Below are 24,065 nucleotides of genomic sequence, written 5' to 3' on the forward strand. Positions count from 1 at the left end.
GGACAATGGTCCTCGTTCTGTCTGAAATTCTCAACAGAAGTTCAGTTTCTGTGTTTCTCTAGAAAAATAGAATGAAGGCTACAGCATCTTAAATCTGCACAGCAATTGTCCCCCCCCCCCAAACAAATCAACACAACATCCTCCATAGCAATAGGGCCAACCAAAATTTCACAAAAGTCCGAAGTGGATCATTGCAATTGGTTTGGTTTGGAAACTGCCGCAAAGCTGTTGAAGAGGTGCCCTGCCAACAGCAAATAACACCTGTATTGAAAAAGCTGCACTGGGTGCCAATAAGCTGCCAGTCAAATTTAAGGTCTTGCTGTTGACATACAAAGCTTACAGCCAAGTTATACAAGCTATGAGCACCTTACCTTGTATACTCCCACCTGGTGACTTTGATCGCCAGAAGAAACAGTGCTGGATGCTCCTGAGATTGGTCTTATGTCTACTAAGACCAGAGGCTTTAACACAGCAGCACCTGTCCTTTGGAATGTGCTTCCAATTAACATCAGGCAGGCACAGATAATACTGGCATTTAGGAACCTGCCACTCACCTGTTTGCACAGGCCCTGCCTAAAGGTCGATTCAGCAGTGCTGATGCATCAGATCTACTGATTTGTGATAAATTTTACATTTGTTTATTGTTGATTTTCTGTTTTTAAACATTACATTTTCTCTTAATGTTGGTGTTGTAATTTGTCTTGCAAATAAATATGAACCTGTCATTAATAACGTCTTTGAAATGAAGGAGTTATGTAGAAACAATGACATTAGTCTCACTACAGGCAAAACAGATTGCTTTTTTGACCTATAAAGCATGTGTGAATCCTGCAATCACCAGTTTATAGAATGAATAAATAAATAAATAATTGAAAATGTAAACTCCAGTACAAGTAGTTACTATTCCCTAACCAGGACACCCAGGTCCTTCCAACAGAAGGGAAACATACAAAGAAATAATGTTGGGTGGTGCACTAGACAAGGCCCCACCTTCAAATGGCAGGCTCACAGCCCCTGCTTTTGCATAGAGAAGACCACAAACCATCCTGCCCATGCTTGGTTACTAATGTGATATGAGTTGCCTCAGTTTCATCCTAAAAGTTGTACACATTCTCCGACATTCTCAGAGCACACTGAAACAAGAATCAGAGCAGCCCTGAAACACCTGAACTTAAAGCTTGCTTTTATTGGTACTAATATATACAGGCATCCTCCCACTAACATGGCATCTGACTTGCGTGCAACTGCATATATGCTAGGTGCCAGGAAATAAATCGATTCAAACCTAGAAATGAGAGAGCTGGAGAGTGCTTGTGACTCACAAGGAGCCTGAAGAGAACATCAGTGAGGATGCAGGAAGTCCCAGAGACTGGAGGTGCAGAGGAGCTGTTTATGCTGCTCAACTTTCCTGCCTAACAGCTGATGTGCAGGGTAACACAGCCGCCACTTCAGCCTCCTGCTGGCTTCAGTTCTCTAGCTGTGGATATTTTGGGATACAGTATTTTTTTGTATGGATTGAAGAGAGCGTAGCAGAGGGTGTTTAAAGCGTTTTCCTCACTTTATAGGATTTCAGAAATGTGTGTGGGAGCCCAGAATATAACTCTTGTCTAAGGGGGGGGGGGGAGAGACACACACACCTGTATTTCTTCAGACTGCTAGTGTTGAACTTTTTGGTTTGTTGTTGTTGTTTTTTTTAAATATGTACATGTTGAGAAAGTATCCAACATCTCAGCATCTCTCTAAAGCAATTTTTTAAATCAACAGGTTGCTAATAAATTTTCCATTAACCACTTTCCCTTTGGATTTTCGTGTGACAGGATAGATAACAGCTACCAGGCTACTTTCTACCTGACTAACTTTCAAGACTTTAGCTGCAGTTCTGCACCCACCTGACACTAAGCCCCATTGATCAAAATACAATTTAATTCTAAGTGAGCATGTGCAGGATTGGGCTAGAAGTGAAATCCCTCTAAGCTCATTAGCTTTATTTTTATTTATATGACAATGCATATCCCACCTTTCTAATACAATTTTTTAACAAGGTGGCTTACATCACTTAAACTTGATGTTCTTTTAACCAAGGTGGTTTTGTAATCATAGCCTTCTTGATAATATATACGGGCAGGGCTGCAGGCGCTTTGCTAAAGGAATCAAAATTCAGCAGTGATGGAACCCCAAATTCTGCAGCAAGAGAAGCTGTGCTCTGTAACCAGTATAAATTATGTGTGATGAGAGATCATTGCAGTTTTCTGGCAAGAGGAAGCGGTGATCATAAGGACTAGAAAAAAGAGTGTGTGTGTGTGTGTGTGTACACACACACGAGAGAGAGAGAGAGAGAGAGAGAGGATTTGAGTTTTGGGGGAATTATGTACTTCTGTGAAATTGAGTACATACATTGTATACTGGTATTCCAGCCAGTCAAGGACCACTAATGACTGACCACCTGAACTTTAAGCAGCAGAGCAGTGAAACAGTTAACATATGCTACTTCTTCCATTAGAAAAGGTGAGAATGTATAGGTTATTCATCAGTAGGTAGGCCTAAAGACAAAGATGCCATCTGAGACAGTCAATATTTTACTTTTAAGTGCAGTGGTACCTCGGGTCAAGTACTTAATTCGTTCCGGAGGTCCGTTCTTAACCTGAAACTGTTCTTAACCTGAAGCACCACTTTAGCTAATAGGGTCTCCTGCTGCTGCCGCGCCGCCGGAGCACAATTTCTGTTCTCATCCTGAAGCAAAGTTCTTAACCTGAAGCACTATTTCTGGGTTAGCGGAGTCTGTAACCTGAAGCGTATGTAACCCGAGGTACCACTGTAATTAAGCCAGTTTCTTAATTACAAAATGCTGCCTTAATTTTTCTGGTAGACACAGATACTAATCTACAATACAGTTGGCTTCCTTAGAAGGAATTATCTAAAGTTTAGATTTATCATTTTGCTCTGTCTTTTGTTCCTGGGACTACCCATCATTAAATCTATACATAAACCAGGCAATTTCCTATGGCCAAGGGCTGGGTATTCTCATACCCTTGTTAACTTGCAACTGTGGATTAGAAACATAAAGAACAGATGTCCAAATGACACCAGGGAATTGGAAAAAATGTTTAATTATGAGAGACAATGCTAGAGAAATAGTCGTCCATACACACAGCGCAGAGGAAAGGAAAATACAACAAAACGGGCCCATCTTGTTTTAGAGCAAAACTCCTCTTAGGAAAAAATCAGAAACATCACAGTGGGATGGGGATATGGGGAAAAATAGACAACGTTTCTACTACAGAGTAACCATCACTGGGAAACCGAGGGGGGTGGGGTGGGCCGAGGGAGCTGGTGGCAGGGATAGAAAAGGAAGGGATTGGGACAATTGGAAGAAAAAAAAAATACAGGAGATTTTGGCCATAAAATATAAACAGGCTATGTTGCTAAAGGAGCCTCTCCGGCCAGCGAGCTGCCCCTGCCTCCTTAAAACACCCCACCCCCATGCCTGGCTCAGGGTTGGGCTACCAGAAGTCTCGGCGATGATAGGAGTCGGGGTCGCAATACTTGGTCACCACGACCCGATTCGCAAACTTGCGCCCAGTCAGGCCTTGCATGGCCTTCTGACAGTCGAAGACAGATGTGAACTCCACGAAGATCTAGAAGGAGGATTGGGGGGGAAAGGAAGAAAAATTAATAGTATACCTACCCCATTTAAAACTGCGTCCAGAGGCAGCTGTGGGGATGGGCAACTGGAGGAGTAAGATCTGGATCCAGAGCCCTGCTGCAAAGCCAGCCAGGTGGGTGGGGTATAAATAAATTATGATTTATTATTATTATTATTATTATTATTATTATTATTATTATTATTATTATTTTACAAGAGTGGGTATGCATGAAGAAGGTATCTGAGCCATCAGCTCTGCTGTCACAATGCACCTAACCTTCAAGGAATGCTTCTTGTCTGTGACATTATTGGCTAATTATGCTGAAACAACTCAACCCATTCTCTAACAAACTGACTGTTTTTAAATCAGTGTAGTACCACAGAACAATAATGTGGCAATAAGATTTTAACAGGGACTTAAGGCATCAAACTAGATTTCAAGCTTTTCCACCTCTCCAAGAGTTCTGGCTCCTAAGTCCAACAAAAGTACTTTGCAACCCACTGCCTCTTAAATCCTGCTTTGGAGAGGGAATACCAGAAGGATCAGCAGTGGCAGGAGTCAGGGTTGCAGTACTTGGTACCCACAACCCCTTTTTTTGTTAACTGCCAAGTTGCATTGCATTGTAAAAGTATGTCTTTCTGCTAGAGTTTGAGCTTTCTAGGGGCAAATCATGTTACTTAAGCAATCCATCCAGTACTTTGCCCTCCCCTTTCTACCTAGTGCTAAGTCAATGTTTAGCAACAGCAGCATTTTATCTGACATGACTGCTGCTTCCTTTGTTCCTATCTACTTTGCTGTTCTAACCCATCACACCCACCCACCGAAAGATAGAGAGAGAGAGAGAGAGAGAGAGAGAGAGAGAGAGAGAGAGAGAGAATATGAGTATAAGCAACTGCCAAGTACCTTGCCACAGCCAGGCACCTCAACGCCATCAACAGGCCGGGGAATCTCAATGGACTTGACAACACCATACTTGCTGCACTCATCGCGCACATCCTCGACGATCTCCTCATACTCCTCGTCATCCAGCAGCTCCTCGGGCAGCACCATATTCATGAGGCACAGCACCTCCGTGGGGTGACCTCCCATCTGCACCTGCGAGCTCATCAGGCCCGGTACCTGCAGGGTCACTGGGGTCTGGTTTATTGTGCTCTGTGGGGAAGAGGAAAGAAACAGAAATGAGTACCATGCCACTGTTGCCAAAACCCCATCCTCCCATGGAACAATTCTACACAAAGACCTAGCCTCGGAGCCCTGGCATTTTTTCCCTTCCACTAAACCCAGAAATTCTGCCTCTTAGAGCACAGGGGACAGCTCAGTTTCTAAGGATTGGCATAAAAGGAAGGGGTGGCAGCTGAAGTCATCCTTTGTATTATCAGCTATATGAAGATTTTGGCATGTGGTTCTTGGGAACTTTCTCTCTGGTTCTAAAGCCCTGCCTCTCAGGCAAACAAGCTCTTCCTCCGATATATAACTCAAGTACATCAGTTGACAAGAGTGCCATCCCACATTCTCTTAAACTAATGCAGGTGGTTGTGTGTCATTATCAATGCAGAAAGTCACCAGCCCTCTTTTTTTAATGATATTTTTACATTTTACCAGGGGTCCTTCACATGTACTGCGGCCACACACCACAGAGCCAGATCTGTTGGATACCACAGTGAGGACAGAACTGGGCCCTGACAGATTAAAAGAGTATTTTGCCCTGGTTACATACACAGAGGGAGATCTGAACATACGTTTTAGTGACATAGGGAAGCTCCCTGAATTCCAAATTGAGAAATCATGTCTCTGCTCTAGAGAGACTGGCCCTTACAAAAAAGAAAGAGCCTTGATCATCTGACCAAAGGAGCATCCTGCTTCTCAGTTGGCCAATCAGATGCTTCTGGGAAGCTCACAAGCAGAACAAAAAGGCAACAGTCTTCTCATACTCTAGCCACTGATAAAACCTACTCTTCTTGAACCGCTTGGCACCTTCCTGAACCCCCTCCCCACACAAATATATGCAAGAAACCTTACTCTTTCACAGCACCAGTCCTATCCTCCCTCTCTTCCCACCACCCAGCAGTTCCGTTCCTTCCTCACCAGAGTAGCGTTCTTGGCTCCGACACTGGCTCTCTGCACCAACAGTTTCTTGTCGCCCAGCTGCATGCCATTCAAGCCCGCGATGGCCTGTGAGGGCAGAAAAAAGTGAATCCAGACACTTCAAATCTTGTGCCTCCAAGGCCACCAGCCACATACCCATCCACCCTCTGGCCCCACCTCTAAAACATCAACACAGTCACGCACACAAAGGTGGCTTCTTCCTTGCCCCCCAACCAGACTCCTACCTGAACTGCACTGCCATGGCATTAATACCGTATTTAGCTCAGTTACCTGCCGGGACCCAAAATGGGCATAGAACCAAGGTTAAAAAAAAAGACCATAATGTTGGAAGGGGTTAAAGGACTGTCTGCATGAAGGAGAAAGTGCAGAGGTGAGGTTTCAGCTTCAGCTAAATGTCATTAGCATAGACAGACTGTTCTTTTTCTAGAATGTGAATTCCATTGCTCTGTAGTTGCTGACATACTTCTAAATTGCACATCCCCTCACTAAGCCAGCTCCAACAGGGGCCTAACTACCAGGGTTCACACCAAGGAAATGTTTACTTTCCAGTCTAGTCTCATATGCAAATGTACAAGTTTGAGCAACCCCTTTTCCATTCATGGGGGCCACAGAGAGCCATCTGCCTCAGACATACAGCAAAACATGGCAAGCTAACGGAGGAGTCCAGGCTTTAAGGCACACTCCTACCCGCTTCTGCTTGGTACAATCCAGTGGATGAAGCAGTGGTCTTGTCTTTGTAAATAGGATTCAAATCGAGTCCCACCTTGGTTGTGACTCATGAGTTTGCCTGGCAAGTCATGATCAGAGACTTATTACTAAGCATTGTGCAACTTTCAAACATACGTAAGGGTCAAACATCTGCAGAATCTCACAATTAACTCTCTCTCTCTCTTCTAGAGTGTGTGGGAAGTTATCAGCAGCCAGAGCAGCAACTAGACAGTATCCAGTACCAAAAATAGCAGGACACCAGTGTCCTGCAAAGTAACTTACTGGCATCCACCCACCCCTGTTCTTCAACTTCCTTACTCAGATGACCTAAACCTACATTGCCCTCCCCGACAATGCAGTATGCCACCCAAGACCTTGACTTTCACAGCTCTCAACAGATACATTACATTTCTGTGAAGTTGGAAACTCTGGACCTGCTGGGGCTCAGAACATCCAGTTTTGTCAGCATCCCATCTGTAAAACGGGTCTAAATTACAAGCCTGAGCAAATGGCACCAGGAGACAAACTGACACAGCTGACATTCTTAGTTTGGATGCAGAACAGCAGAGTTCAAGCCCTATCCCAGGGGAGTGAGTGTAGGCCGCCACCTCTCAGAATAGTTGTGCAACTAAAGCAAGGTCATATTGAGTGCCCTGTGAACTGAATCATTAAGCACTTTAAGAGAGCTGAGATCTTTTTGAATTCCGGAGATACTTAAGCGTAGCACTGGATTTGTGGGTTCTCTATCACACTCCAGATCCTGTTACTCTAAATATTTTGTTTGCCAGATTCTATGGAATGTTTCTTCTTGCACCCCAAAACACTGATTTTTAATAAATGAGGGGAGGGAACCTTTATGTGAACCAATTAAAAGTTAACTTCAGGATAGTCTTCAGTAATGCTATTTCTTGCCAAACCCTCACTTTTGTATACAACATTATGGACTGATAACATGTCACCTTGCTGCAGACTGCCATTCATCATGAATAACTTCTTCTTGCCAGGGAATGGGTATACTTTTAACTCCCAAGAGCATTGGGTATATTAACTTTCCCTTGCCTCAGAGAACCGTATGGTAGCACTTACTCCTAGATCAGCACTTTCGGGATGCAATCTTCAAGCACGATTGGGGAGTAAGAAATCTCACTCTCTTCAACAGAGTTACGTTAACAATCACTGGACTGTGCTGTCAGCATCACTTAAAGCTAATTCATACATCTCCTAGATACCTTAGCAAAGTACAGAAACTTAGAAGTGTTTTCTAAGTCACCTTGAAATCTCCATTCTTGACAGCAGGCTGTACTCAGCTACTCTCTCTCCTGCTAGCCATTTCAAGCTTCTCTTCATAACTGCAAGAGAACTTGGCTTTTTTTTAAAGCCAAGCTTATTTAGGATGCTTTGTTCTAGGCTAAAAACTGAATTCGGTAGTTGAGAGTCCAAGTACACAGAACACTGAAAACAGAATTGTACTTTGAGGAAGCCATTTAATCAAACACATTGTCCTGAGGCCAGGCTCTATAAACTGCCTGTGATCCTCAGGTGTAGGGCAGTATAGAAATTTAATTAATTAATTGATGAGGCAATTGCCCTGGGCCTCACACATGGAGACCACACTCACAGACAGTACACAATGGGGAAGGGATAACACTGAGAGTACAGTAAGAGGAAAGGGGGATTAAATTAGTGTATCCAGACCCCAGACAACATCCCAAAGTCATAAAAAGGGCCTGAAAGCAATCACCCCAGATTCCTTGTTGAGTCTCATTCACAAGACATTTATCCCAATAGCATCTAACCAAGCATCTAACCTTCCTACAGTTTAAATAAGCTGCTAGTCACCCTACTCTCAGCAAACACTGCAAACTCTCCTCTGCTTCTTATGCCTTTCTAAGTATCTGAGAATTCTTTTTTTCAAAGGAGCACCATCTAATTCTGAATGTCTGAACCAAGATTTTAGCTCTTGCTAAAAACTCACAGCTTTCTCCTGAATGCAGAGAGACCAGAAGAGCATGGGGAAAACACACATTTCCCAAGTAACATATGGGAAGAAAGAATGCACGGGACGGGAAGCAGGCGTGGGAAGTATATATAGACACACATATCCATACACACTAACAGAGGCACTCAATTATGAAAGAAAACCACATGCATAACCCTTATGAGATCAACCCAGAAATGAGAGCTTACGCTCAGCATGCAAAGTTACCACCGACACTCTCCGAACCCTATAGGGATTTGTGGGGTGTTTCCTCTCCACCACAGGTCCCCCCCTCTCCAACAGGGGCAAGGGGAAAACCGGGGTGCTTTTCCTTTGGTTTATAATTACACATGCCAAAACTTGCATTTAACAACTCCTGCTGGAGTTAGCAAGCAGAGCATGTCTGCAGGTTAAGGGCCTGTTCCACCCCCTCCCGCTGTAACACTAAGCACAGCGAGAGAAAGGAAACTCAAGTTATTAAGAGTGCAGGATGGAGAATTCACTTGGGGTTGGGGTTGGGGGGTGGGACAGGTGAAATGTGCTACGGACCCGGCTCTTCCCTGGCTGGTGAGGGGAGGGCTTCTTACCGGCTCTCGGTCGGGCACGGCGGCCGGGGTCTTCGCAAAAAGGCCGAAGCCTTCTCCGACTAACATTCGGGGAGAGTTGTTGTTTTTTTGGGGGGAACAAAAAGCAGAAGTGATCAGAACACTAACTCGATGGTGTCTGCCGCTAAGTCAGCAGCTGTGCTGTAAGGAGAGAAAAGCTGGCACCCCCTAGAGGGGAGGAGAGAAAAAAACACCCCACCTGCTCAAAGGATAAAGAACCCCCCTTATCCCACGGGCAGGTCGGCGAGCTGCTGCGGAACAAAAATAAAAAGAGAGTACCACGAAGAGAGGCTGGCCCTACCTGGTCTGTGACGTTGATGTCCACATATTCACAGAAGGCATAACCTTTCGACAGGCCAGTGGCACTGTCCTTCACCAAATTGAAAGCCTTCAGGGGTCCAAAAGAAGTGAGCAACTCCTTGACCTGAGAGGCAGAGGACAAGGGAAAAACAAAGGTGAGCTACGAGGGCTTCATTTGGGTGCGTGCATACAATCATGCTTGCATGCCACCCACACAGGTGTTTTAAGCACTGTGCTGAGCTAAGGAGAGTGGCTCTCCATAAAATGAAGACACTTAAATGGAAAGGAGGAAGGGGGCGAGAAGGAAAGAAACCGCTTCTCACCTGGTCATCATTAAGATAGTTTGGCAGACCCCCAATGAACAGCTTATGAGCAGAGTCTGGAACCACTGTGGACACCACTCCTGTGGGGAAAGGGTTAACATGGTCTGTTGAAAGGGTTTTGTGTCAGTCACATTTTCAGATCAAATGCATATGGGAAGACTATGTGGGGTCTCATCCAGTAAATCACATAAAACTCTGCCCATCCCCTTTGGTCTTCCTTAGTTAACAGGGTGCATCTAGTATACTCACCTGGCACATAGACTGAAGGGTTTTCAGACATGCCAGGGAGCGGTTGGTAATCATGTGGGCGTCTGATCTTCAGCGACTGTCCCTGGAAAATGATCCCATCAAAAGCCATAGCTTGGGTAGTTTCATCCACAGAGCGAAACTGCAGCAGCAAAAACAAACAAACAGAAACTGAGAAGGTGAAAGGTTAAGGATGTGTGGTATGGCCTATTGGGGGGTGTGATTAGATGCCTGCACTCAAGGGCCAGATAATGAAAAATGCTGGCTCGGGGGTTCTTAAGGGAAGAATTCCACCCTTGCGATGAAAGGGGTTAAACAGTCAGTACACAAACTGTGGAAGTGATAGAATCAAGTTGTTATCTAAGTCATATATACTCTGCATGTATACAATGAATGGAATTTCCACCAAGTGTGTCCCACATTCTAGAGCAAATTCCACAACAAAAATCATGTTATCTATATAAATAAGCAAGGCATTGCTCAGAATCTCCTGCATCCAGAAAAGCCTAGCCAAACTCTCTCCTGACCTCTCCCACCAACAGATTATGTGAAATTCTAAACTTGTCATATTCTGCATGTTGGAATCACGCCCATCTGAAGTGCCCTCTTACACTTGCCTCAATGCATGTACATGCCTCAACTCACCTCCAAAAATGCAAAGTTCTTGTCCTGGTTTATCTGCACTGCCAAGACAGGGTTCCCAGGAGCCTGGGTAAGGCCACCAAGGCGCATCTGAGCATTGAAGAAATCCATCATAGCCTCCTGTTGAGGGTCACGGAGAGAATGGAAAAGGGGAGGTTTTATGTCACACACTAGAAAGGCCTTCAGGATCACAAATGGATTACAAAGCAAAACTGCCTACTTGCCTGCTGCGATGGTAGCAAACTTTGGGGCTACGGGGGGATTGCAGTCCCACACATTATCCACTTTAAAAAGAAATGGAAACAACTCTTTGGTCTTTTTTTTTTGGTAGAGATATTCAAATAATGACCACCCATATTTAATTCTCTGGTCATTTAGGCACTAACAGTGCACTTCTATACCAGTCTACCCAGACAGAGGCACCACTAAATTCAGTGGGACTTATTCCAAGTATGTATAGGATTACAGCCCAAATATTATTATTTCCCATTTCCACCCAAATAGCTGTTTTTCTTTACTCTGAATCCACCTCTGTTCCAGATAGTTGGTCTTCTCTGCCAGAGGCATACCATGTACGCAGAAGGAGGATATGAATTAAGAGCTCTGGAAAGGGATTACAGTTGGTTCAGCTCAAAAGTTATGGCAGATTATGTATAGCCCTTTTGGAAATAAAATTCCTTCATCTGTGTCACACAGTAATGTCCCTTGACAGATTTGGACAGTGAAAAAGGAGGACTGGAAGCAATGCTGGAATTCTGCATAGTTCTAACTCTTAAGTTCCAGCTTAGTAAAAACACTGCAAAGGCTCAAGCAAGTCACCTTGCTTGGTACTACAGAAAGCAAATATCCCAATCCACAGTAATTTGCCATTGGAACAATTCGTTCCCACCTGAACACTTGGTAAACCCTGAAAGAAATGTGAAAGAAGGAACTAATGTACTTGGGGGAAGAGAATGTGGCCATCAAAAATAGAACAGCAATTATAAGCCTCTGCAGCCAGATTACCAACCTCAACTCCCTACCATTTTGAACGTGAGAGAAAACATGAAACTTCTTTCCTACAGCACCTTCCCCACCCCCCATTGTTAAGGACTGAAGAATTTGTAATTTACTCTATTTCCAAAAGAGAAGAGCATTGCAGTTAACTCTTGCATTTCAAAAGACCTGGTCTAAAACTTGATCTCTCAGAAAGGAATATTTAAGAACTAGGTGATTAAAGAAAGATGAAGCCAGGAGCACAGGGCTGTCACAATCCAACATAATTCTGGCACCTGCTGCATTGTCCTGACACCATTTTGGAGTCCAGTTAGCAGGACAAAGAGATCTGAATGCTGAATTCAGCCTCACCTGGCTCGTGTTTTCACTATGAACTTATTCCCCCAAATTTCTCAGCGAAGCATCTTCCTTTCAACACCCCCAACCCAAGAGAGAAAATACACCAGTGGGTTCAGAGAGCACATCTGAGGGAACAAGCAAGTACCTCAGTGATTCCAAAGGGGATATTTCCCACATAGAGACGCCGGGCTTGCCGTGTCATCTGGCTGCCTACTACTGGCACAGGAGTGGGGGTTACCGCCAGTCCATCAGGGGTCATCGTTGGCAGGAGGGCTGTAGCTGGAATTTGCCCAGCAGCTAGGTAAGGGGGAAAACAAGACTAGCTGTTACAAATTGAAGATTCTCATCTGGAAATATCACAAGGCATATCACTCCTCATTTGGAGAGACTGATAACAAAACTACACAGCATTCACTTTTTAAAGGAACTGGCACAAGTAAATTATGAATATTGCTTATATACCACATTTTATCCCAAGTGACTTCTAAGTGGTTTATATGATAATAAACAAATGACACGCCATTAAGTGGGGTGGGGAGAGGTGAGATGAGCAAGTAAACAATTTTCTGAAATCACAAAAAGTCTAACAAGTTACTTCTCTATTTCTGGAAGGACAAAGTATCATTTTCAAAAAACAGGTAAGACAATATGCAATCTTTAAGCAGCTTCCAAGCACAAAGGATTTTTTTCTTATAATTGGCCGATAATCCCAATTTAAGGTTTTTAGCACTCACAGTTGTAGGAATATGTCTGTTTAAGTGTACTAGCAGAACACCAACCTCAAGTACCAGAATCAAGGAGAGAAAAAGAGATCCAGATTCAGATAGTAGATAAATGAGTTGGCAGTTTTTAACATTCATATGGCAAAATTAAGAGACTTGTTCCCAGTTAAAGCAGACATATATTTTAAATGTAAAATCAAAAAGAGAACCAAGTGAAGCCCACTTATTTGCCTAGCTGTGTAGTGAGAAAAATTGATCCAGAGTTCTTCATCCACCAAGGGAAAATACCTGACTTCAATTTGATTTCTTCAGGAATGGAAATGCATGCTTGAAATTGGGAGAACATTTCAGAAGGAAAATAAGAACCTCCAAAGGTCAACACAAGTTTGTATTTCCATTAATTTACGTGGTAGAGGAACATGCTCAAGTAGCTGCAACATATAACACTATTTTACAATACATTAAGGCAAGGTGACTGAAGCGGAAGCAGACCCACCTTGCATGGCTTTATACTGCATGGGAGTGATGTGTTCAAAGCCTGGGGGCGGGACATCCCAGTACTTGCGAACCTTCTTCTTCTTCTCATGCCTGGGAGAACGGCTGTGGAAGGAAGACAGGGAGGAAAAGGTCAGCTGGAAATGGGAAGAGCACTTGGGCTTCTGTTGAATGTAATATGAAGATTAATGTACCAGTCATGTCAACTCTACACTTGTTTCAGTTTGGGACACCATCTACATCAGGCTTCCTCAACCTCGGCCCTCCAGATATTTTTTGGCCTACAACTCCCATAATCCCTAGCTAGCAGGACCAGTGGTCAGGGATGATGGGAATTGTAGTCTCAAAACATCTGGAGGCCCAAGGTTGAGGAAGCCTGATCTACATAGACCAGGGTGGATAAAAATCAATGATTTAAAATAATTAAGAAATGGATTTCTTTGAGGCTACTTAGCAGGAAATAAGGATTTGTTTTAAGTTTTTCATATGTGCTAAAAATCAGTCTAAGGTTTTTTTTTAATTTAAAGTTTAACCACATCAGTTAACAAACATGGATACATATGCTATAATGTTATTGCTTTAATTAAATAAATTGTTTAAATTGCTATTAAGGAAATGATAATTTTTCTCCTTCCAATAAAGTACAGCAGAAAAGTTGTCCAAATGTAAACAGTTAATTTATTAAACCTCACAATAATTTCATAATTATCTGCCTATGTATTTCTAATAGTATAACCAAATTTTTGATTTAACTGTAAAAGCTACTCTGAAAATTTATTATTCCAAAAATGAAACCTTGATCTGGTTGTAAATATTAAGATTATGCCAGCAAGAATAAGTCTTAAAAAAAGAAGAAGAGAGATTTAAATCAAGTCTTACTGACTAGTGATTTAAATCAATCTGATTTAAATCAAATCCACCCTGACATAAAGACTCCAGGGCAGACCCTTTTAATAGTAACCCCCAGGATGAATCCCAGCACTAAATGTGATAACTGTATCTGCACCCAAGATCTGATTGCATGGCTGCCTTTGTTAACTGTGGAAGTGACAACCCTGTCAGCACAAGGAAGAAGTAGCAATACTCACCTCAGGGGACCCGCTAGGCTTAGGGGTGATCTGAAATTGAGAAACAAAATGGGTTTGTAACCATTCCTGGTGGATACAACAGGCCCAGGCAGCCAACTCAGTAACAGCAGCAGGGCCCCATGTGCCCTGACAAAGACTGCGGACCAAGAAACAACAGTGTATGGCAATGGGGGTGGGTGGATCAGAGGGATCTGCAGAGACCACCACTGATCTATTAACACAGCCATAGATAATTTTGTAACTTCATTAAGAAAAAGGGAGAGAGAGAATAGTCAAACTTATACTAGACAGTGCATCTGTCTAGAGAGGATGTTAGACAGCAGAAATAAACCAGTGCTTTATTAGCATCTGTGAACAAGATGCTGAGCTCTTCAAAGACGTTAATCAAGCAGTTCTCTGACTTTCATAGTTGCATTACATGCACATAGAGCAAAGGCAGACAGTGGTGATAGGGCTGCAACACTCATCTGAGCCAAGAAAATGGAAGTGTGCTGACTAGCAGGAGATGAGAATATTATTTAATTTAAAGATTTCTGTCCTGTCCATTGCTCCAAGGAGAATCAAAGCTACTGGCAAGCAATAACAAAAAACCTAAAACAGATACAACCCCCTTTTTAAAAAATCAGAGTATATGTATTTAAATTGTATTCAACCTGATTAACAAATTTCAAATTTCCACTATTTCCGGCGGTGGAAAATGGCTGATCCCACACAATCGGACTTCAGCCGTTCCGATAATTCAGGGCTGATATGGGGGTAATTAGCCCTGGCAGCCTCCCCAGGGCAGGGGAGGACTGTCTCAACGACCCGCGGTCTGCCCCAGATTGCCGATGTGGCAGACGGCAGGGGCACTGGGTCACGGAGCTAGGGACGGCTGACACTCCTGCGACGCCACCCCATAGCCGGACGCATCTGTTTGGGAAAATATAAAGATTTGGAAAACAAAGAGACACGCTCTGAATTGAAGAAGCTGGAAAAAACCTGCAGTATGTACAGTCTCTGGTGCAAAAGATCGAACTTCAAAGAGATCCTCATCATGACGTTTGGAATGTGGAGGAGCTTGGTATGTAAAAAAAACCATTCTTTTATCCTTAACATCAACAATCCGTAATGCATGCCAAGTCTCATTAAGAACTTAAATTGCTCTTCAAAAAGTGAGTTCAGATGGACTTTCATATATAATTGGGATCTACTCGCAGCCACTTCTCTTCTAAGACCGGAAATGTCTGTTAAAGACGAAAAAAAGGACAAAGGACAAAATGGCGTCTCCCACCACGTCGTTATTGAATATCTGAAATACTTCCCTGATTAAGAGAAACAGGAGCTAACGGATGGTTGGTTATAAAGACTGGAAACAATATTACATATACAACTGTTTGCAAAAAGATGTTTTTTTGATTATGAGCGAGAGAGAGGGCTAAATGGATGTCTGGCAGCCCCCCTCTAGGGCCCGGAGGGGGGACTGGGAAGATTCCAAAGGCCAATTGCTAACTGTCTGATATATGGCTACATTGCAAACAGTCTGTTTAAGATAAATCAACAAGGAGGGTACAGAAGGAAATTTCTCTCTGTTTCTTTGATAACACCTGGACGGGAAAGATTAACGATCTGGGAGCTGCCAAAATAACAACTCTCAAAGAGCTGGACAGAACTTTGAAATTGGATGCAATTAAATGAAGCGGTGCGATGAAAAAAAACAGCTCAAGGACTACAATATACGGACCAATCTGCACTCCATAGGGAAAAAAAAGTATCGGTTTTCTGACATGAGTGAGGATCGTAGAACCAGAATCAAAATGTGGAAGGGAAAAATCGGACATGGAATTATGAATAACATTGAGGATGATGAGAGGCAGGACTATGATGTTGAATGCGCTTCGAAATTCAGACCGTGGGAAGTCAAAACAAAATTATTACAATTTGGAAGATAATTGGACCTTTTTTTATTTTAGTTTTTTATTTTTATTGGATTTGATTTGATATGATATGTTAATTGTATGTTTTTATTGGAAAATTAATAAACGCTTAAAAAAAAAAAAAAACAAATTTCAGCATCAAATAAGCAACAGAACCAAGACAGGAATTTTATCTGTAGAGCAGTTATGGTGCTTTCCAATCCCAGTCACTAAGAACTGTGTGTGAATGCGCATGCACACACAGAGACTGTTTCAGAAGCTGAAACCGTATGAATCTGCTTTTGTGCCCCGAAGTGCTTCACTACCGCTCTCATATGCAGTCAAGAGTGCAACCTTCCCTTCTTTCTTGCTCCCCAACAGTTTGCCAAATTCTGTAATCCTGCCCCAACCCCCAAAGTAGAACAGATGTGAAAACTACAACGCACACTAAGAATGATTAATTGGGTACATCGCCTCTACTAGTCTTGTGTGCTCCTATGTAGCTATAGCACAGCTTCTTTTCATTTCAGCGGCACTTAAGCATAAGGCTTTCCTAGGAAATGGTACATACAATTCAACCAATTTACTTTGAGAAGAATTGCCATTTCCCTTGAACTGAATTTCAATTTCACCCTTGCTGGACATACATTATAATCATCTAAGTTTCTGCCATTTGCTAATTCATACTGCCTTTGTTTCTAAAAATCAATCAATCCCAAGTGCTTCTATACCAGAAAGAGCCCTTAAGCTTTCTTTCCCATATGAATTCCCACCATCTTGTTCTTCTTCTAACATGCTTCAAATCGTGATTTTGAAGTACATACAACTGAAATTAAATCGTAGGTCTCCATGCAGAGGCAGTTTCTTTTTATGTACAGATCCTAATCAGGCACTTTATAAATAATGAGCATCTCAAAAAAACAGAGATGGTACTTGGAAGCTTTGAATACAAGGGTTAAAAAGCTCCTTGATGTTTGCAAAGAGCTTCTTTCAGCAAAAAGTCAGCATAAGGATGAGAGAGCCTCTTAAGACAGGTCTGCTCAGTTAAGAACTTCTTCATGGATAACAGAAAATGAATGAGGCAGGACTAAGTTTGCCCCAATGAATCTTATACATCTAAGGTTTTGTCCAGGGCTTGAGCATATTGCTGGACCCCAAAAAGTGGAAACCCAAGGAAAACCCAAGCTCTTCATTCTGCAACCCATACCTGCGTCTCCTGCGATCCCTTGAAACACTGCGCTGATCCCTGTTGCGCCTGTCACGGCTGCGACTGCGGCGTTTCCTGTCACGACTCCGTGAGCGACTGTGGCTGCGTTTCCGGTGACGATTCTCTTTGTCGCGTTCTAAAGACGAGATAAGAGCTTGATATGCCAATGGTTGCAACATAGGAATGGAGGTCACACTTCTGGTTATCACAAACTCTTACCACTCCCCCTAGGAAAATCAACTCAAATATACTCATAAAATTGGAAAGGTGTGGTATGTAGAAACCAAGGCTGCATTTCCCCAGGTTACTCTCAACAGCCACTGCTTCAACTTGATAGACCCATTTCTTAGCCTGAGTCTTGTCTGGTTGCAAATTACCAAACTCACAAATGCTGTATGGCAATGGATCATCTCATGAACAGGTATTTATCCAGTATAATAGTGGTGGCTGCTAATGAGAAGAAGGGTCAGAAAGCCCTCATGTGCCAAGAATAAACTTGACAGGCTGGTTAGGCTGTGTGTTTTTGTAGATAGGTTGTGCCTATGCTTAACAAGGATTTGGGATATGATATTTTGTGCCTGTACATCTCCTCAATCAGGAGTTGATAAGCTGTGGTCCTTCAGATGCTGCCAGACTACAAGTCCATCATCTCTGGCCATTGCTCATGATGATTAGGGCAGATGTGAGTTGGAATTTAACATCTAGAGGGTCATGTCTGCCCTAAATCAAGTTCAGCACCTACCATTCTCTATAAAAGGCCATAATTAAATTGGCCACACTTGTAGATGACAATGGGCAATAACTGCCCTTGGAAAAAGGGGTCAGCGAGAAGCTATAAAGAGGCAGGATAGGAGGTTCTTTCTAGTTTCTCGTTGCTAACATTCATGACAAAAATTTTAGCAAGGTGTGATTATCTCAAGATCAGCTTTTACCAAATCTAGCAAGCTGGAGCTCTTTTTGAGGAAAGAAAAATCCTGATGCTCAAGGAATTAACACGGCTCAATCTTTGGGAAGTTAAAACTGTTATTGATGGGTCTCTTAAAGGAAATGCATGAAATCAGAGGCTGCAAACTCGTCTAAGAACTGGATGATTGAAAAGGATACACTAGGAAGAAAATACTGTAAGGTGCTGTTTTTGCTGTTTATATTCCAAGTATCTCTGCTTTCCATTTTTTAAAAACAGCAGATAAAGAAGCTGCAGCCATCATCTATCATTTAGCTAAAAACTGAAAAACGAAAGATTTGAGCCAGATGCCTGTCTTGATTACTGCTCTCCACAGCACCTCCTCCTCTAGAATGCCCTCTGAATGTTCTAGTCATCGCCTTCAGTACTTGAAGCAGCTCATAATTTTACATATTTTATTACAAGTGAAATAAATCATGTCAACTGCAGAATCTGGGTTTCTTCTTATGCCCCATAAATTTATACCCCTGCCCTCTTTTAATGCTGTACAAAAGGGAAAGGTGAGCAGCATTATGAAGTGCCACATATAAAATGCCTGGCTACCTCAGCTTCTATTGTCTCCTAGAAATAAAAACATTTTCTTGGTTCTGCACAAGACTGACTCCTACAAATAGGATGCTTCTTTTCAGGAACCACTGCTTCTTTTTATTTGGAGTGAAGCAAGTCAGAATTAACACACCAACATCAAGCAGCAGAATTCAAATTGTGACATAAAGAAGAACTGTTTTGGACACTAGAGACAACTCATGCAGCTGTGCTGGAAAGGAACAATACAAAGCAATGTTGTACAATGAGCAGCACAAAGCAGTATTTGTAATGGCACATCTGTTGCTGTATCATGCAAGGCATGGGGGTGTTAAGGCTCTCTGGTAACAGGAATGTTTGGGTCTGGCTTGGGAGAACCAATGCAAAGCAGAGGTCCATATAGGTGAAATCTGTAGTGCTTCTGGTTTATTTTCTGTGCAAGGAAGCAAAACAAACAAAACAGTGATGTGGTACCAACACTTATTTTTGAAGTTCCAAGGAGAAGACCCTGTTTTCTCCTATTACCACAGGCTATCAATCCAAATCACTCATCTTTGTTTTACACAGGAATCCATTCCTGCCTTGGGCAGTTTTAGTGCAAAATGTAGCACTAAATGGCCGAAAACATTCCTTTGAGGCCCTGTCACTCCTACATTCTGCCCCACAGTCTTTGCTAGGGATTCTAGATCCAAGGCAAAATACAAGTAAGACAATTTCATACTTTTTAAAAACTTTTTGAATGCTTCCCCTCATGCCTGCTAAATGAATGCAATCTTCTGGGATCCAAGTGCATCAAAAATATATTGTTAGATGAAACTGTGAAGATCCTTTCACATTGTCAAAGGCAAATAGCCTATTATTGTGTGTGTCTGCAGATTTGAATAGTAACCGTGCACTAGCCTTAGAAAAGGAATAGAACAGGATCTCTGATCACTTCCTGGAGTCGCACACAAGCAGCAATTTTGAATTCCTACTTCACAAATCCAACTGAGACAATTGAGTAGTAAGGACGCTGTCAGATGGCATTCAACCTACCCAGGTCTTGCCAGCTGGTGTAGACACTACCTACCTCAGGGGTCAATTCCCTTGATGGAAATTTATGCACCCAAGGGAGGTCCATCTCACCACTGGGAACCACTACCAGAGGCCCATATTGACTGACATTGATAGCCAACTAAAGTTTGTGGTTACTAGGAGCCTATCCCTCCCTCACGGGTCAAGATCTTGGTCTTTGACCTTGTGAAGTCAATGACAACTGTCTGTTCCAAGGCTGAATTTGGAAAAGATGACAAGGGCTTGTTATTTTGAAGTAGTAAAGAAGTGCAGCCCCACCTTGGGGCTGAGCAGGGATTGCCCCAGCAGAAGAACAACTGTCAGTAAAATCCCCACCCCCACTCCGCAGCTGCTTGGGGTATGTCAGAGGGCAGGCGGAACACTTGCCACTACAAGGGAATTTGTGGACATAACTGGTATGCATAACTGGTATTTGTACATACAACAGTTGCTTATACAGTTTGCCACAGATAGCAGTGATCAGCTACTGCTTACACCCAAATGCCTATTATACTAGGCAGGGTGAGTTGGCGCTTGCATGCCCTTTTTCAGAATCAGAATGTGACATTATCACATACAGCCCATTAGAAGAGTCCGGACAAATCAGATCCTAGGAAATTTCCAGAGTGCACACGTCTCTACTAAAGATTCCGTGATTAGTATGATAGTAAGGCATGCCCTATTAAAAAGGTCCACCTTATACCACGCCTGCAAATAGCAACTAGTCTGATCACCTGGGGCAAACAAAACAGCCCTCAATTAATTAGGCAGAGATGCCTTATAAATGTTGGTAGCTTGCATTTTCTTTTTCCATGCAGACAGGCAATTTTTGCAGTTGCATTTCAAGGTTGCATTCTGTCTGTATTCATGTGAACAATTGGCTATGAAATAAATACTGTGGGATTGCTGCCTAAAGCAAGGAGCAGCCTGTGGTCCTTCAGATGTTGCTGGACTGCTACTCCTATCTTCCCTGACCCCTGGGGTAAGCAGTCTAGGACCACTGGGAGTGCCTTGCCCTAAGGCAGGCATGGCCAAACTCGGCCCTCCAGATGTTTTGGGACTACAATTCCCATCATCCCTGACCACTGATCCTGTTAGCTAGGGATGATGGGAGTTGTAGTCCCAAAACTTCTGTAGGGCCAAGTTTGGCCATGCCTGCCCTAAGGGAATCATTTTGTGTTGTATTTGTCCCAGTGCATCGCAGGAAGCACCACCAAAAATATGCAAGAGTAAAGTAATGCTACCGAGAAAGGAGCCAACATGTATCTCTATTGGGGATCCAATATGGAGTACAGTCATACCTCGGATTGAAGTCGCTTGAGCCTTTTCGGGTTATGCTTTGCGGCAACCCGGAAGTAACGGAGCCCATTACTTCTGGGTTTTGCTGCTCACGCATGGACAGACACTCAAAATGACGTCACGCGCATGTGCGGAAGCGGCGAATCGCGACCCGCACACACGTGGGTTGCGTTCGCTTCAGAGGTAACACTGTAGTGGACTTGTGCCTAAGATACTGATTCACAGGTATTCATACCCTCAAGTAAGTGAGAGTGATGTGGCCTTTCTAATTAGCTAAGATTTGTAAAAAGGTGGAGAAAAGAGCCGAATGAAGAGAAATGGGTTAATGTATTTTGCAGGTGGTTGAAAAATTAGCCCAAGAAGGAAAGACAATACTTTACTCAGTGTCCATGCTAAGCAGCTTGTTTTAAAAGAGATCCACTCCAAGGAGAACGCCAGCAAGCTCCTCTGACACAGTAGTTTTCCATTATGCTGGCAACCAGTTGAGTGTGTGTGTAAAGTGGTGCTCCTCAGGCCGAGTGAATTTAGCATAAGTACTGACGGGGAAAAAATCTAATTAATGTATGTTGGTTGAGTTGTATGTAAATCTGGACTCCCCCCCCCCCAAAAAAAAATAGTGGACCGAGGAAAAGCTGGATAGCCCAGCTGGCTAGAGTGTGGTGCTGATAACATCATGGTTGCAAGTTTAATCCCTGTAAGGGACAGCTGCATATTCCCCGTAAGGGACAGCTTCATATCCAGGCGGTTGGACTAGATGATCCTCAGGGTCCCTTCCAACTATGATACTATGATATAGGGAAAAGAAATAATGTGGTTCAGCCAGTGTGGTGTAGTGGGCAGCTCTGGATGAGGACTACTGGAGATTGGATCCTTGGGCAAGTCATTCACTCTAAGCACAGACTACCTCATGGTTGTGAGGAAAGTTCATGGGATTTATGGAAGGCCAGGATAAGTAAGTGAGAAGAGGTGGGAAGAGAGACAAGAGATGTGAGAGCCAAAGTTGCATAGTTGCTAACATCAGAATGGTGAGATCCGGCTTCAAATCCCCACTCAGTGAAGAAGCTCACAGCATAATCTTGGGCCAGTCACCATCTCAGCCTCATCTACCCATCCCTGGATTGTTGTGAGGGCAAAAGGGGTGTGTGGGTATCGCCATATGTTACTTTCAGCTCCCTAAAGGATGAGATAAAAATAGTAAGAAAACCCACAAACGTGAGAGTTTTGAGAGGAAGGGAAGAAGGGTGTTGCTCAGTGGTACACAGCACGCTATACATGCTATACACCCAAGTAGGGTTGGAAAAGCCTCCTTTCCGAAATCCTGCGCAACCTCTGCCTCTCAGCACGGAGGAATACTTACCGAGATGAACAAACATTCCCCTCCCATTTCTCAAGTTTACAACCCACCTTCCCTAACGCAAATCCTGCACTGAGAGTGGGCGGGAGAACCAGTTACTTATTTACTTGGCCCTCCTTTCTTCCATCATCCTGCAAGTCGGGGACTCATGCAAGCACCGGTATGCTTTGCTCCACGCGGCGTAAAGGCTGCATCGTGCGCTTTCTTTGCAGGAGGCAACTAAGCGAGGAAAGTTGTTGTTTTCAGGGGGGGGGGTGTAATAATAACTAGGCAGCCTCCCTCTTTCCCCAAGAGAGTGAACAAAACGGACTCCGGGTCCCTTCCCTCTCAAGAGTCCGCCTCATTGGGCAAAAAGTGGCCCGAGAGGGAAAGGGCCCTCCCCGCATTCCATAGCCCCGCCACGCGCCACTCCGTGAAGGGCGCGCGCGAAGGGCCACCAACGGTTCTCCTCGTCTCTCTTCCCTCCCCCGCTTCCCCAGCGGCCGTTACCGCCACGATCAAACTCCCGCCAAATAAAACGAGAGGGGGAAGGAAGTGGCCGGACACGCGAGAGCCGGCCGGCCGGCCGCCCCTCCCCCCGTCGCCGCGCTCTTCGGCCTAACTCGGGTCCCCGCCGTTGAGGGGAGGGCCATTTAGCCGCCCCCCGCCCCCCCCGCTCCAGGGCAGCTCAGGGCCCGTCGTGAAAAGCGTGTGGCGGGCGCGAGAGAGCCATCAATGTCGAAGAGGGCCGCCTCCCTCGCTCGCTTTCTCTCCCCCACCCCCTCTCGGCCCGCCCGCCCCTTTGTCCGCTCACCTTGTTTGTTTTCGTTGAGCTGCCGCTCGAACTCGTCGAAGTCGGACATGGTTAACGGAGACGGGACGGAGGAGGGCGGCCTGAACGCGGCCTCGCAGCTGCTCTAGTAGCTCTCGCTCTCCAGCTCCTCCTCACGCACTAGGCCGCAGGAGCGCCTTCCCTTGAGTTCGGCAACTTCCGGCGGCAACTTCGGGTGTTAACGGAAACGCTCGGCTATCTCCGGAAGACGCTTTCGAAATACGCTCGGCGGCCTCCTTAACCTCTCTAGGACAAAGCCTCGCTCGCTTTTCTTTTATTCCGAGAGCCTTCCTAGGAACGCTCGGGAGAGGCCACCCCCCCTCCCGTGCCTTCGGGTTTTTCCGGAAAGCCTCGGGGAAGGCCGAACCCTGCGCCTTCGGAATTTTCCGGAGAGCCTCGGGTACTTCCGCTAGCGTCTGTTTCTCAGTGCCGCATGAGTTTTGCTCTTCCGTTCGTGCTCCCGCTTAAAAAGGAGGGAGGGGAGAATAAAGAGAGCGCAGCTTCTCCCGAGTCTTCCACAACTGTTTCCGGGGCTGGCAAGTATTTCCGTCGGACGTTAGGCAGTCGCTTCCGGCACAGCTCTTGCACTTTGACCACGTGGTGACCGCTCTTTATAAGAAATAAAATCTTTGATGAGGATCAGCTTTAGAAGGGTCCTGCTGGAATCGGAACAAAAGCCCAACTATAGATCAGCATCCTCTCCAATCAGGGGCCAACAAAATACTGTTATAAGAAAAAACTGCTCCCTTTCCCTTATGGGGTATT

At 44.2% G+C, this 24,065-nt stretch overlaps 1 protein-coding gene across 1 annotated transcript; it reads right to left on the reverse strand.

Moving 5' to 3' along the window:
* Positions 1 to 3,088: 3,088 nt before the first annotated feature.
* On the reverse strand, positions 3,089 to 23,795 carry U2AF2 (U2 small nuclear RNA auxiliary factor 2). The gene is made up of 12 exons (XM_080978796.1): positions 23,283 to 23,795; positions 17,295 to 17,430; positions 14,193 to 14,222; positions 13,106 to 13,209; positions 12,033 to 12,184; positions 10,556 to 10,672; positions 9,914 to 10,052; positions 9,665 to 9,744; positions 9,343 to 9,465; positions 5,730 to 5,816; positions 4,548 to 4,796; positions 3,089 to 3,635 (listed from the first exon to the last, which is right to left on the reverse strand). Exons 1-12 carry the CDS (start codon positions 23,329 to 23,331, stop codon positions 3,501 to 3,503), a joined length of 1,401 nt encoding a protein of 466 aa, XP_080834922.1. The 5' UTR covers positions 23,332 to 23,795; the 3' UTR covers positions 3,089 to 3,500.
* Between the last annotated feature and the right edge of the window lie 270 nt (positions 23,796 to 24,065).

The sequence above is a fragment of the Podarcis pityusensis genome (assembly GCF_964106645.2).
Source record: "Podarcis pityusensis genome assembly, chromosome: 13".
In the NCBI taxonomy this organism is placed as follows: Eukaryota; Metazoa; Chordata; class Lepidosauria; order Squamata; family Lacertidae; genus Podarcis; species Podarcis pityusensis.

What these genes read in the sequence shown, in the direction of transcription:
- U2AF2 (XM_080978796.1), bottom strand. Translation starts at nt 23,331, where the DNA reads ATGTCCGACTTCGACGAGTTCGAGCGGCAGCTCAACGAAAACAAACAA. An exon ending in AGCCTAGCGGGTCCCCTGAG is followed by an intron (nt 13,210 to 14,192) that starts GTGAGTATTGCT and finishes TTCCTTCCACAG; the next exon opens with CCGTTCTCCCAGGCATGAGA. An exon ending in GAGCCAAGAACGCTACTCTG is followed by an intron (nt 4,797 to 5,729) that starts GTGAGGAAGGAA and finishes TCTTCCCCACAG; the next exon opens with AGCACAATAAACCAGACCCC.